Below are 14,837 nucleotides of genomic sequence, written 5' to 3'. Positions count from 1 at the left end.
GCACGTGCGCGAGAGAGGTCTTTCATCTGCTGATTAACTTCCCAGATGGCTGCAGTGGCCAGAGCTGCGCCAATGTGAAGCCAGCAGCAAGGACCCTCCTCTGGGTCTCCCACATGGGTGCAGGGGCCCAAGGACCTGGGCCATTTTCTACTGCTTCCCCAGGCCACAGCAGAGAGCCGGATCAGAGTGGAGCAGCTGGGACCTGAACTGGCGCCCATATGGGATGCCTGCACCGCAGGCAGCGGCTTAACCTGCTACATCACAGCACTGGCCTCTAAGCAACATCTTGCATCAGACACCCATTCCAATCCCTGCCTATGTTACAAATCTGGTATCTACATATTCTCTTTTAGCACATGTTCACATACAAAGTTCCTGTTCTCTGCCCAATGCTCACTGTGTGGACATTGTTGTGTATTTCAATTCTGTGCTATTCTCAACATACTTTTTTCTTTTTTTTAAGTTACCAACAAACTTTACCAAGGCATTTAAAGGCTCTTGCTGCACACAGTTCTTTGTACCATCTCCCGATTTGTTTTTTCCTACTATGTAAGTCATTCTAGCCAGTGTTTTAACAGTAGGTCTCTTGTGAAAAACCCTCCAAGGCCTTGTATATTTGAAAATATTTTTATCATTCCCTTCTATATGAATGACAACTTGGATAAATATACATTTTTAAGTTTAAAATGTTTTCCTTTAATACATTTAAAATATTCAGTTTTTCTCACATCCAATGCTGCTACTGAAAAGCAGGATGTCAACATGATTCTTGTTCTTTTATATCATTCGCTTTTTCTCTCTGGCAGATTTTAGAATTTTCTCTCTTTTGTATGTTCTTAAATTTCATTATGTCTATTTGTCAGGTTGCTTTGTTTGAAAAGCAGAGAGAGTGAGAGAGATTTCTTCCATCTACTAGTTCACTCCCCAAAGGCCCACAACAGCTGGGGCCGGACCAAGCCAAAATTGGGAGCCCAGAACTCACACTAGGTCTCCCACATGGGAGGATCCAACTATGGGAGCCAGCAGGGTGCACATTAGCAGGAAGCTGGATCAGAAGAGGAGTCAGGATTTGAAACCAAGGGCTCCGAATTGGGATGGGGGCATTCCAAGTGGGGTCCTAACTGCTGCACCAAATGCCCACCCCTAAACTCTCCGCTTTTTTTTTTTATTTTTTATTTACATTTTTGATAGGCAGAGTGGACAGTTAGAGAGAGAGACAGAGAGAAAGGTCTTCCTTTTGCCGTTGGTTCACCCTCCAATGGCTACCATGGCTGGCGCACTGTGGCTGGTGCACCACGCTGATCTGAAGCCAGGAGCCAGGTGCTTCTCCTGGTCTCCCATGGGGTGCAGGGCCCAAGGACTTGGGCCATCCTCCACTGCACTCCTGGGCCACAGCAGAGAGCTGGACTGGAAGAGGAGCGACTGGGACAGAATCTAGCACCCTGACCGGGACTAGAACCCAGTGTGCCGGTGCTACAGGCGGGGGATTAGCCTATTGAGCCGCAGCGCTAGCCAACTCTCCACTTTTAAAGGTGTATGAAACTTGGCCTATGGGTTTACATTCCCTAGGAAGTAGTAGCTCCTTGGGAAAACAGAGTGAGGAACCCTAGGCACTAAAACCTTCAGTTAAGGATTTCACCCTTACCCACTTCCTCCTCTGTAGTGGAATGAGAAGGCCATGTGAAGGTGGCCACTGGCAAGCAAGTGTCAGTTAGTCAGGAATGGCTTTGAAACCCACCTGGCATTGGAAACTGCCTGGCAACAGGCTGTTATTGGATGGATTTGAAATTGCCTGGCAACAGGCTGTGATTGGATGGCTTTGGAAACTGCCTGGCAACAGGCTGTGATTGGATGGATTTGAAACTGCCTGGCGACAGGCTGTGATTGGTTGGGGCATAGACCGCCCCTTGACCAGATTGGCTGGTCTTGGCTATATAAGCTGTTGTACCAACTGTAATAAACGAGTCTGCCGGCTGCTCGCCTCAAGCCTGCTCTCACCGGACTCCCGGGGTCTGTGTGTTGACTCCGCGCCTCTTGCCCCCACCACGCTGCTCCTCTCAGAAACGAACCCACTGCAACATTGTAGAGAATTCAACTGCAACACTCCTCCAAGGAGAAATCAACCTTAGACGGAGACTCTCCTAAAGTACACTCAAAGAAGAATCCATCACTCACTTCCAGCATTTGGGGCTAAGAAGTAAGGAGAGTCAATGCTGAAAGTCAGTCGGCCCTCCCTATTTTTAGCTTCTCACTCCAGCAGGACTTCGAGCTGCTCTGATTGCATTACTCAGGCCCCTGTGAGACGCCAGGTGCCGATGTCTCAAGGCAAACCAGGAGACAGGGCTGCTTTTGTCTTCCTATTTTAACGCCCTCCCTTGGCTGCAGCCTCATCTACCGCACATACCACCTCAAAACATTCCTCTATCTTTCCAGGGTTTCTCCACTGTTCTCTGCGTTCTGGTCTCACGAGGTTTCTCTCTAAAGTGCCTGCAGGTTTAATCTTCAGAGAAGCTGCGGCAGTGTGTGTGAACACAGTATCTTGGCAGGAACTAAGGGCCTCCTCCAGCTGGCCTTCCGCTTGGAGGCTTTGACATGTAACTCAAACAGCTTCAAGGAACCGAATGACGCTGCTTTCTCTCCTTCCCCATCTACTAATTTACCTCAGGTCTCAGTGCCTGTACCAATAAAAACTGAAACCAACAATACAGTTGATGCTGAACACTGTCTCATTCTACAATACCCAACAACGCATGGATGAAGTGACTAGGGGTGGGGAGAGCAGCCACACTCATCCACTAAAGAGATACATTTCCAATGTAATTTTGCTTGTTATGCTTAATGGTTAAAATAATCAAAATTATGTTCTTTTGATTAATTTTGTGCAGCTAATAATAACAGTGGCAGAGTGGACAGTGAGAGAGAGAGAGAGAGAGACAGAGAGAAAGGTCTTCCTTTTTTTGCCGTTGGTTCAACCTCCAATGGTCACCGCGGCCGGCACGCTGAGGCCAGCGCACCACGCTGATCCAAAGCCAGGAGCCAGGTGCTTCTCCTCGTCTCCCATGTGGGTGCAGGGCACAAGGACTTGGGCCATCCTCCACTGCACTCCCGGGCCACAGCAAAGAGCTGGCCTGGACAGTAAATCATTTTTGAATCATTTTTAGACAGTCTTAAGTTTATAGCAAATAAAACCAAAAATTCATATTTGAACTTTTTTGCAAAGTGGCACCAAAGACAAGGTGGTTAATAAAAGCTTTTGAAGCAAAAATATATATTACATTAGAATAAAATTCTGTGGAAGAGGTAAAATAGAAATACAAACTCAAAGAGAAGAATGAGCTAAAGTTAATTAAAGAAGAATTTAGTCATAAACTTTAAAAACTGGATGAGATGGGGCCGGGCACTGGCCTAGTGGTTAAGATGCTAGTCAGGTGCCACATCCCGTAACAGAGAGCCTGGATTTCACAGCTGCCGCCGGCTCCGGACTCTAGCACGTTGCTAATGCAGACTTTGGGAGGCAGCTGTCATATCTCAAGTCATTCAGCTCTCACCAACCATGTGGAATAGCTTGACTGAGTTCCCAACTCCAACCCCTGGCCACCATGGGCACTTCGGGAGTCAACAAGTGAATGGGATCCCTCTTTCTGTTTGTTTCTGTCTGCTTCTCAAATAAATAAATTGTAAAAATTTAAAAATGGGACCGGTGCCACGGCTCAATAGGCTAATCCCCCGCCTGCGGCGCTGGCATACCAGGTTCTCGTCCTGGTCGGGGCACCAGATTCTGTCCCGGTTGCCCCTCTTCCAGGCCAGCTCTCTGCTGTAGCCCGGGAGTGCAGTGGAGGATGACCCAAGTCCTTGGGTCCTGCACCTGCATGGGAGACCAGGAGGAAGCACCTGGCTCCTGGCTTCGGATCAGCACGGTCGCTGGTTGCAGCGCGCCAGCCATAGCGGCCATTGAGGGGTGAGCCAACGGAAAAAAAAAGGAAGACCTTTCTCTCTGTCTCTCTTTCTCACTGTCCACTCTGCCTGTCAATAAAAAAAAAGAAATTTAAAAATGGATGCATTAGATGTCCTACACTGGCTAAAAAAACCAGTATCGGTTTTATTTAAAATTATCAATATTTGTAATATATAGGAAATTGCAATCTCTGCGATTTAGTTAAATGTGTAGTGAAATTTTTTTAAAAAATATATTTATTTATTTGAAAGTCAGAGTTACAGAGAGGGGAAGGCAGAGGCAGAGGCAGAGAGAGAGAGAGAGGTCTTCTATCTGTTGGTTCACTCCCCAAATGGCCACAATGGCCAGGGCTGGGCCAGGCCAAAGCCAGGAGCCAAGAGCTTATTCCAGGTCTCTAATGTGTGTACATAGGCCCAGTGACTTGGGCCAACTCCCACTGCTTTCCCAGGCACATTAGCAGGGAGCTTGATAGGAAGTGGAGCAGCCAGGACTTGAACCGGTACCCATATGGGATGCCAGCGCTGCAGGCAGTCGCTCTACCTGCTACACCACAGTGCCTGTCCCATGGTGAAAATTTTAAACTTCAACCTAAAAAATCTGAGAATAGTCACCATTTTCAAAATTCTTTTTGGAGGGGCTGGTGCTGTGGCAAAGCAGTTAAGCCATATCTTGCAGTGCCGGTTTCCCATTTGGGGATCCCATATTCGAGTCCCAGGTGCTCCACTTCCAATCCAGCTCTCTGCTATGTTCTGGGAAAGCAACAGAAGATGACCCAAATTCCTGAGTCCCTGCACCCACATGAGAGACCTGGAAGAAGCTCCTGGCACCTGGCTCCTGGCTTCAGCCTGGTCCGGCCCCAATCACTCGTTGCAGCCATTTAGGGAGCAAACCAGCAGATGGAAGATTTCTTCCTCTCTGTCCCTCCTTCTCTCTCTGTACTTCTCTCTGACTTTCAAACAAATAAATAAATCTTTTTTAAAAATTCTTTTTGGAATAACTCAAACATAAAAATTTGAATAGACTGTTCCAAATAACACCGAACCAGTAATTCTAGACCTTCTTTTGTGTTACACCATTTTCTGTCACCTGAAAAAGTTTTGACTACTTCTCTTACTCTCTTCCTTAACACTTCCACTTGGTTGCAAAATTGTGTTGATTTTCTGTCTTGTCTTCCCTCTTCTGTTCCTACCCAGTGCCCTAGCATCAATCTTTATTACGTCACCCCCGTCCTAACTTCAGTTCTCCAGTGTCTACTTGCCACCAAGCAAAGCAGACACACTGCTATCAGGTAATTCTTCCTGAAGCCTGTCCCGGCCAACAGCACACATCCACAGACCCACCAACTGACAGGGCTGACCCATGAACAGTGCCAACACTTGCTACCTGTTCCTAACCCGCCCCGAAGTCCATTCAAGTCTGTCTGTCTCCCGACGCTGGGTTCAACTCCCCACTGAAACTCTGCTTCTACCCCTTAGCCATGACCTGTGTAAACAGCCCCCAGATCCAACTCAAATTTATTCCTAGGGCTCCTCCAGCTTCAGACTGTCTCAGGCAGGGCACTCTATCAGAACAGGAGTTCAAGGTTGGTTCCATGGTGTAACGGTGAGCATTCTGGACTCTGAATCCAGAACAGGAGTTCTTACCTGAGAAGCTAGCCGCTAGCTCTACTCTCCAGGCTCCGCCTAAGTCCGCCCACATCACCCTGCAAGGGTTGGAGGGACAAAAGAGAAAACTCACATAGTATGGCAGAGAGTAAGACACTTCAGTGCCTTTCCGTGGTGACCCACTGCCAAATAAGTCAAGGGCCAGAGTAAAACCACTCTAACCGACCTTTTCAGCTTCATTCCCCACATCTCTACTTGCCTTCTATGGTTTTACGGAGGAGCACTGTTACTATTTTCTAAATATACTTTATATTTTTATATCTCTGTAACTTTGTAAAATTATTTCTGTCTCAAATATCCCTCCTTATCTGCCTGACTCCAACATTTTCACCCGTTCTTACAGAGCCAGATCTATTACATGTTAACTCTATTTCTAAATATGTTTTGGAATGCCCTAAAGGGAATAATATGTCTTTTTGAAAATTCAGTAGTACTACTATATTTATGTTATTGTGGATTTTCTTAAATATTTAGAACATGTTTATTTATTTTCATCTATGTGAATCACAGCTGGTGAGAGTGAGAGTGAGAGAGATCTTTCATGTGCTGGCTCATCCCTAAAATGATGCAACAGGCTGAAGCCAGGAACCTGGAACTCCATCTAGGTCTCCCACAAGGGTGGCAGAGGCTCAAGCACTTGAGCTATTGTCCTCTGCCTCCCAGGATGCACCAGCAGGAAACTGGATTGGAAGCAGAGAAGCTGGGACTTGAACCAGAACTTTGATATGGTATGTGGGTGGCCCAGGCAGTGGCTTAACCTACTGCCCCACAATGCCTGCCCCCATTCTTGTGGATTTATAATTCTTCGCCTGTGTTTTTGTTTCAGACTCTTTACTAGACCATAGGAAACCTGTGGGCAGGGGCTGTGCCAAACAGATCCTTGTGTCATTCATTGCACCTAACAGTTATTCAGTATTTATTGAATTATTGAGTATACATCAACAATTGCCTATTAAATAACACACCAAGTGGCCTACCCCAGGAGCATCATCTTAACATAATTTTTATAAAAGTTTCATTAACCAAGGATGCATATTCATATACATAAGGTAATTCAGAATTTAAGAATAACTATGCATAGTAAAATAAAGGCAAATATCTTAACACATTTAGGAGAAAAATACAGAAGGAAAAAAATTACAGCCAACAATTAGGCCTCAGAAAATTTCCACCCTCTTATGTAGAGTGTATCTGTTAAGCCTAAAGGTCAAACACTAATGATCAAAACCTGAATAACAACTTGTAAATTAATGAACAAGGGCCTTGTTCACAAATTAAGAAAGACTGTTCTGAAATTAGACTCTACACCTTGATTACAAGTGCCTTTGCAAAGTGTGACTTTAAAGCAAAGAACAGACTATAACTTGTGGTAAATTATTCAAGGGAAGGGAATGTGTTTTATCCATCTTTGTGTCTGATGAATTAAAATGGAAAGACACTTACTAAAATCAATATGGCCATTTAAATTACCGTTGTCCTATTTAAAACAACTCACCCTGAAAGATGGATGCACTATACAATAATTTCTTCCATCTCTGAGAGTATGCAATTGTTCTCCACTCTCTATGGAATGAAGTTGACTCTCTTTAACCGGAAATTTAAGTCCCTTCACTATTTTCTTTTCTTTTCTTAGTCTTAAAATTTTCATTCCTTTTCTACTTTTATTTCCCACTTCTTTCTTTCAAGCATCTTATCTGTCAGTCAAATTGAATTTCCTGATTTCACACTGGCTTGTCTCTGTACCTCTGGTTATTTGTCAATTTCTTATGTCATTTATCATTTTCTTTCTTGCATTGTACCTTACACACACCTTGTTTTCCTTACTAGACTGTAATTCCTCACGTCAGAGACCATGTCTTACATGTCTTCATATTTTATAACCTAGCACAGGGCCTGGCACTTGGTAGGCATAAAAAATTATGTTAAAGGAATACTTGAGGTATGAACAATACCAACAAAGCTCAAAACTGGGAACTCGCTTTTGACAAACAATAGAAGAAAATTATTGCCTTAATTTCATATAGCAGTAGGTTTTAAATATAAGTGAGCATAAGAAATACCTGAGAAACTTGTTAAAAAAAATCTACATTCTTGCTGTTACAGGGGACTGGAAGGAACACCACGAGGCCACTGTAATTATCTAATAAGAAGCAATTATCTCCTGAGCGGCGGTTGACAGCAAGGGGGCAGAAAGAATCAGATGTAAGAGAATAATGGCACACTCCTGGCAATGGGAGTTACTATCAAGCTCTTCCTTTGCAGGAAAGCCATTTCTTGGCTGTTTTTTCTTACACGAAACCTTTGACTTCTAAAATCAAGATGACAATCATGTGTCCATTTGAAATTCCACTCACTCAAATGCACACAGGGAAATAGTAATTTTTCTCATAATATTTTTCAGATATGTTCCATGTTTCAAAATGCACAATACATAGGCTGAACCATAGAAACTTTTTATCCAATACAGCTCTTTGAGAGAAATGTTACTATGGACTAGGAATTGCAAAAGATAAGCTGTGGTTATAAAGCAGCAAGGCACTGAGAGAACTATCCTATTTTCTTTAGATTATTTCAAACAGAAGATATGAATTGTAGGAAGTAAGACTTCAAGTGGTTAAGAAGAAAAGAGTTCTGTCTTTCAGAAGTTTGTAAAATGCCAGTATTCTAAATTTCATACACTGAACTCCTTAGGATAGTCCGATATAGTACACAATATCTGTCACTTCTCTATCCATTTGGCAAAGACTTCAGAGAGACAAATGTTACAGAGGCTCAAAAATGGAGACTTCTGGAAAAATGACCAAAGCCAGAAATAAAGTTGTACTAATTAGAAAACAAATAATTAAATGGCCAAACCCGAATGTTGTGTGATGCTGACAAGAGATAAATTTCTAAGGCACACCATCTGTTTTACAGTTTTTGTCTTGCTGTACTACAAATCTATTCAGTACGGTTTTTGCAATGATCTAGCTGTTAACTCATTTGCACAATTACTTTAGGCCAGAAATAATTATTGCACTGAATCCTTTGAGAGATCAACACATTCATAGGAGAGGGCAGAGAGAATCCATTCTTGAGTGAAGATTTTTTTTTTTTAGCTCTTAAAAATGTTATTCAAAGAAATGACTAGAAATTACCAAAGGAAAATGAGGGAATTTAAAAGGAAAGTGATACCACTAAATGTTTACGGCACCTAAACATATCTGTGCTTCTCCTAAATGTTGTAGTGCCTAAAGGCATGTTGCAGGGACCTCTTCTCCATCCATATTTTCTTCTTGACTTCTCTCTCCAGCTCACTGGATTTACATGGCATCTATATACTCATGGTTCTCAAATTTATAACTCTAGCTCAGATTTGTCCAGTTTCAGATTCACGTATCCAATTATCTATCTGATATCTCTACTTGGGTGGAGAGAGACATTTCAAACTTATTGTATAATTTCAAACTTGATTCACCACTACTACTCAGGGAAAAAAGAAGATTCTGATTCTCCCAAAGTGTTCCACATCTCAGTAAATGGCACAATAATACAACCAGTTTTAGGACAAAACTTAGATGTCATCCTTAATTCCTCCTTCATTCTCATTCCTCATCTAATCAATCACCAAATTCCATCAAATTATGCCTCTAAAAATACTTCATGTGTATTTCTCTCCATCTCTATTGCTACCTCCCTTTCTCAGCTACTATCATCTCCCAATTAAACTACTTAAATATCTACCTGATCTCCTATTTCCAAGCTATTTCCCATCTAGCAGCCAGAGTGATCTTTTAAGATTATAATTATATGGTAAGTTACATTTCAAATGTAATTATATCTCATATCACCACTACCTAACACAGTTCTAGCAAATAATAGATCTGTAATTTTATTCACAGATGAATACTGCTTAGTAACATTCCCATGCATCTCTATTAATCTCCAACGTCAGTTCTCATACATTATCTGAGATACCAACAGACTTATTTTCTGAATTGATCATTTATTGAGTATTGTATTAATTGGGACTGGGTTCAGTAGCATCTTTTATAATGTCTTAAATAGGATGGAAATTTGTTTCCGACTAATATGAAGAAGTATGGAGGCTGGAAGTCAAGGGTTGGAATGGTAGTTCTATCAGCCACAGGTCCTGGTTCCTTGCATCCTGTTGCTCTGCCACCCCTACTTTTTATAGATTCCACTGTTGGTCTAATGAGGCTACAAACCCCAGCCGTCACATCTGCATTCTGGTCACCAGTAATGAGGAAGGGCATAAGCAACGTCATAGCCTCTCCATTTAAAGATACACTTACATGTCATTGACCACCATGCTAACTGGCACAGAAGACGGAGGAATAGAGCCTTAACTGGAGAGCAATGTTGCTAAACTAAAAGTCAGGATTCTAATTGCTAGAGCAATAGAAAAGAATAAATACTGAGAGGTAAGTGGCAGCCTCTTTCAAAGTTCCTATTTGTGACCAGGTAATGTCCTAGGTCTGGGGATAGTGATCAGTAAAGATTTCAAATGAGGTAAGACCCATGGCTTGGAGATGCTGGCTTTTCTGGGTACTGGAAGAGTCCCTGTATTCAAAGAGAGGTGAATGGTTCCAGAGCCTTACGTCATGGAACTATCGAAACTGCTTCAATATTCCACAGTGTTAATAATGGACATTTCTCAATTGTGTTCTACTGGACATGATACTTGTATAACACTGAATAAAGCATCGTTCACTTAAACCTCTATCTATCTATCTATCCATCCATCCATCTATCCATCTAGGTCATGGTAACAGTTCTAACAGTAGGAAAATATCCATTTCAGAAATATGTTAAGACACATTTTTTTTTAAACTTGTCAAAAGGTGAAATTCACTGACTGTTTTTAGAAAACTATCTATAGAACTACAAGGCCAAATGAAAAGAAGCCACCAGTGATAGCAAGTCTGAGAGAGAAGAAACAACACCGTGACTCACTGTTAACCACTGGTTATCAAGGAGTTCCTTAGCGGTGATTCTGTGAGCAGGATCTACTTTCATGAGCTGTCTCAAAACACTTTTAGCTGCAAATAAGGGAAAATGTTAAAAATTCTCATCTGTCTTAATTAATATATATATTCCAATTTATTTAGAGTTAATCTGTACCACATGAAGGAAAAGGTGTTAATTATACAATAAATATCAGCAAAACTGGCTAATAAATAAAGATTAAAGTCTAAAGTGAAAGTTTTTTTTTGTTTGTTTGTTTTTTTTGACAGGCAGAGTGGATAGTGAGAGAGAGAGACAGAGAGAAAGGTCTTCCTTTTTGACATTGGTTCACCTTCCAATGGCCGCTGCGGCCGGCTCATCGCGCTGATCTGAAGCCAGGAGCCAGGTGCTTCTCCTGATCTCCCATGCGGGTGCAGGGCCCAAGGACTTGGGCCATCCTCCACTGCCTTCCCGGGCCATAGCAGAGAGCTGGCCTGGAAGAGGGGCAACCGGGATAGAATCCGGCGCCCCAACCGGGACTAGAACCCGGTGTGCTGGCGCCACAAGGCGGAGGATTAGCCTGTTAAGCCACGGCGCCGGCCCGTGAAAGTTGTTTTTAAGATTATTTGAAAGGAAGAGTGACAGAGAGAGAAAGAGAGAGGAAGAGATAGAGAAAGATCCTCTGTTCATTGGTCTATTCCCCTAATGACCCAACAGCCAGTACTGCGCCAGACTGAATCCAGGAGCCAAGAACTTCCTCAGGGCTTCTCACCTGGGTGGCTGGGTGGCAGGAGCCCAAGCCCCTCGGCCAGCCTCCGCTGCCTTCCCAGGCACATTAGCAGAAAGCTGAATTGCAAGCAGAGCAGCTGGGACTCGGACCGGCACTCTGAAATGGGATGCAAGCAGCACCTTAACCTGCTGCAACACAACGCTAGCCCATAAAGTTAAGTTTTATTACCTAGATTACCTCGTTATTGGTCTATAGTTAGAAATTAGCTAGATGATGAGCAAATTTTGATTTTTACTATGGACTTTGTGGTTTTGTGGATTTTTTGATTAGGAACAATCAAAGTGAAGACCTCTTTGTTTCTATAAGTAAACAGTGTTTATTTCTGGGGCCAACATTGTGGTGAAGCAGGTTAAGCCATAGCCTATGACTCTGGCATCCCATATGGGTGCTGGTTCAAATTCTGGCTGCTCCATTTCTGACCCAGCTCTCTGCTAATGTGCCTGGGAAGGCAATGTAAGACGGTCCGAGTGCTTGGGCCCCGCCCATCCACATAGGAGACCCAGATGGAGTTCTCGGCTCCTTGATTTGGCCTGGCTCAGCCTGGCCATTGTTGGCCATATGGGAGTGAACCAGCAGATGAAAGATTGTTTGCATGTGTGCAGGCTCTCGCTAACTCAGCCTTTCAAATAAATATTTTTTTAAAAAAAAAACAGAGTGTTTATTTCCACAAGTAAGTTTAATGACTAAACAGAGATCTCAAACATTTGAATTACTGGCCAACTTTCTTATATTATTTATATTTGCTTTGGTAAATTATAAAAATACCTTATACTTACCATTTTCACTTATGGAATTCCAGACTGGATTTTCAAAATGTAATTCTCCTTTTTTTATTAACTCAAAAAGTTTCTCTTCTGAGCTTGCCATAAAGGGTGGATCTCCACACAGCCTACAACAAAGACAATCATCTTATTTAAATTTAAAAAATCAGAACATGGCTACTTATTAAAACTTAATTTTCCACAAAAGTCAGGAAGAGTGGTGCTTCATGTTTAAGTAAAGAGTAAGAAGAGATGGGAAACTCTTTGGATATCAAAATGGCAGCAACAGGACTGTCCAAGATTAGTGCTAGGCTCTTGTCTCAACATGGGAAGAAATGACCCAGAAGAGGACATGCAAGAGTACTCCCAAAAGTTTGTGGAAAACAATTAAAAAATATGTAAATTTTGGTGCAAAAAATTTTAAATGCATGCATACATGGGGTCTTCAAAAAGTTCATAAAACATACACTGAATAGATTTCAAAATTTTTTGCACCAATATAAACTCATCTTTTAATTTCATTTTCCATGAACATATATCCTTACATACATTTTATCTTGAAACCTCCAGGTTCACAAATGATCCAGTGTTCTTCCAGGTAGGAATACACTAAGCTTAAATGGTGCTGAAACACAGGAAAGTGTGGGAGTTTAAATGTACAACAACACTGACAGCTAACAGGAGGGATATACTTGGGTGTGAGCAAAGGTAAGGAAATGGCAGAAGGCAAATTAGACCCATGGAAAGACACAATGAGCTATCAAACTGACGATCATGTAGGAATTTTATGCATGGTAAAATACTATACAAATAATAATAATAATAATAATAAACAAACCAAGAACAACCTGGAGAATTATTATAGGTTTTCTGTCAAAACCAAAAAGCCAACACAATGGTCAATGGTATGTAAAATGAAAAAGATCCAGATGAGAAAAATGAGATGATGAATTTGTGCTTCATCCTAAAAGGGTGAAAGTTGAGTGTACATAACAAACACCATCAGCAGAAACGTGAGCCGTGTGCACAAAGTAAGCACGGGCTTGTCCGCACACTCTCTAATGCAGAACTATGGGTCTGCAGGGTTGTTTTTTTTTTTTTTAATTCACAGAAAGGGAACAAATGTCATGTATTTCATATGCACAGTGTTAAGAGCATAATGTGACTTCACACCCTCCTCCCCTCTTCTCCCTCCCTCAACAGAACATGGCAAGCCTCTGAAATCACTGCTTCAATAGGTGATCTGGCTGAAAACCACAAGAACATGCCTAAAAGCTGAGTTCAGTTCTTCATAGCCCATCCTCCACATGTCAGTCATCATCATTACCGCCAGCCTCAGCAGCTGAGGGCAAACCTGTAGCCAACAACTAGATTGCCCAGTGACTATATTCATCACGGAGGTAGTCTATTCTCAAACTCCCAACTTACATAATTACAGTACACTTCTCAGACCACAGGTCAACTGTGTACATAAGGGTAATAATCTAAATCTTTTAATAGTTACATTTTCATTGGTTTTCTTTATACTTTAAGTTATTTAAAAATCGGACTCATGAATATCTTCTGGATAAGTCGAAGTTTGATAAAGACTTTTCATAATGATGACGATGATGATAAAAATGACAAAAAAAGTTTGGCTTTTTTTCCTAGTAGTCTATCAAATTAGACTGGAAAACAGAGCTTTCAATTTACCAATGGATTCCTGTTAGGAGATCAGAATTTATCAAAATGTTCTGCTAATTCTTGTTTTAATACTTTTTATTTCTCCAGCTCATTCTGACCCTCTTCTCTCTCATTGTACTCATCTTGCCATTGTTTAGTTTTAAAATGCAATAAAAAAGCCATCAAAAACAAAAAAGCCAGGAAAATGGCCTTATGGACAATTACTATCTAGTACACCAAGTCCAGGCCAGCAGCCCAGCTCATTGAGCCTGTTATCAATCAGTGATATGCACATCCACCAAGTTCTTAGCTGCCCCTGAACTGCCAGATGAGGCTGCAACCATAGCTTAAGGGCTACATTTTAAAAACTCCGCTTTTTTCTGCCCTTTGCAATTTTATTTACACAAAAATGTATCTAATGGTTGGTCAATCAGCAGCATACAAAATTTTATGACAGCAATTTAAGGCACATCCAGAAAAGGGAATCCAGGGCATGAAGAATACCTCTTCAAGCCCTCCTATTATTTCTATTGCACTTAGAGGAATCAAAACAGCAGAGGGTAGTAACTATAAGGAGTGTTTGTTAATTTCACTCTCAGAAAGTACTGTTATCATCGTCTAATTGTAGAAATAAATCAGAAGTATCTGATAAACAAGACAACAATACCCCTGGAGAAGAAATGTTTGTGCTTGTGGTGAGGGAAACATCTATATTCTACATCTATATCTATATATCTATGACATCACTGGGCTCACACAGACTAATAAGTACTGATTAGCTAAGCAGGTGTCTACAGTAAAGAAAAGAAGATTCCATGAGGGTGATAGGCAGCCACACTCTAAAGCAGAAAATTAATTCTATCTTAAAGAAAAAGAAAGCTTTTCAAGAAATGTAATACACTCACTTTTCTTAACACCAAATTCAAAATGAGAGGCTAAATACACCATATGAATTATGTAATATTATGTTTGACTTGTGTTGTCTTGAAAGTTTTAGGAGTAAAACAGACTAATTTAAAAGTTATATTTAAGGCTGGCGCCGCAGCTCACTAGGCTAA

At 41.6% G+C, this 14,837-nt stretch overlaps 1 protein-coding gene across 1 annotated transcript in view; it reads right to left on the bottom strand.

The window, feature by feature from the left end:
* STK33 (serine/threonine kinase 33) overlaps window positions 1–14,837 on the bottom strand; it is a 178,233-nt gene that overhangs the window by 21,601 nt on the left and 141,795 nt on the right. The window contains exons 11-12 of the mRNA XM_062198118.1: window positions 12,133–12,245; window positions 10,576–10,661 (exon numbers count right to left, since the gene is read on the bottom strand). Of these exons, the coding sequence (XP_062054102.1) occupies window positions 10,576–10,661; window positions 12,133–12,245 (199 nt within the window). The remainder of the gene's footprint in view (window positions 1–10,575; window positions 10,662–12,132; window positions 12,246–14,837) is intronic.

This window comes from Lepus europaeus, chromosome 7 (assembly GCF_033115175.1).
Source record: "Lepus europaeus isolate LE1 chromosome 7, mLepTim1.pri, whole genome shotgun sequence".
NCBI classification, from domain to species: Eukaryota; Metazoa; Chordata; class Mammalia; order Lagomorpha; family Leporidae; genus Lepus; species Lepus europaeus.
Note: the sequence above shows the minus strand (reverse complement) of the source record. Positions and strands in the feature narration are given on the sequence as shown.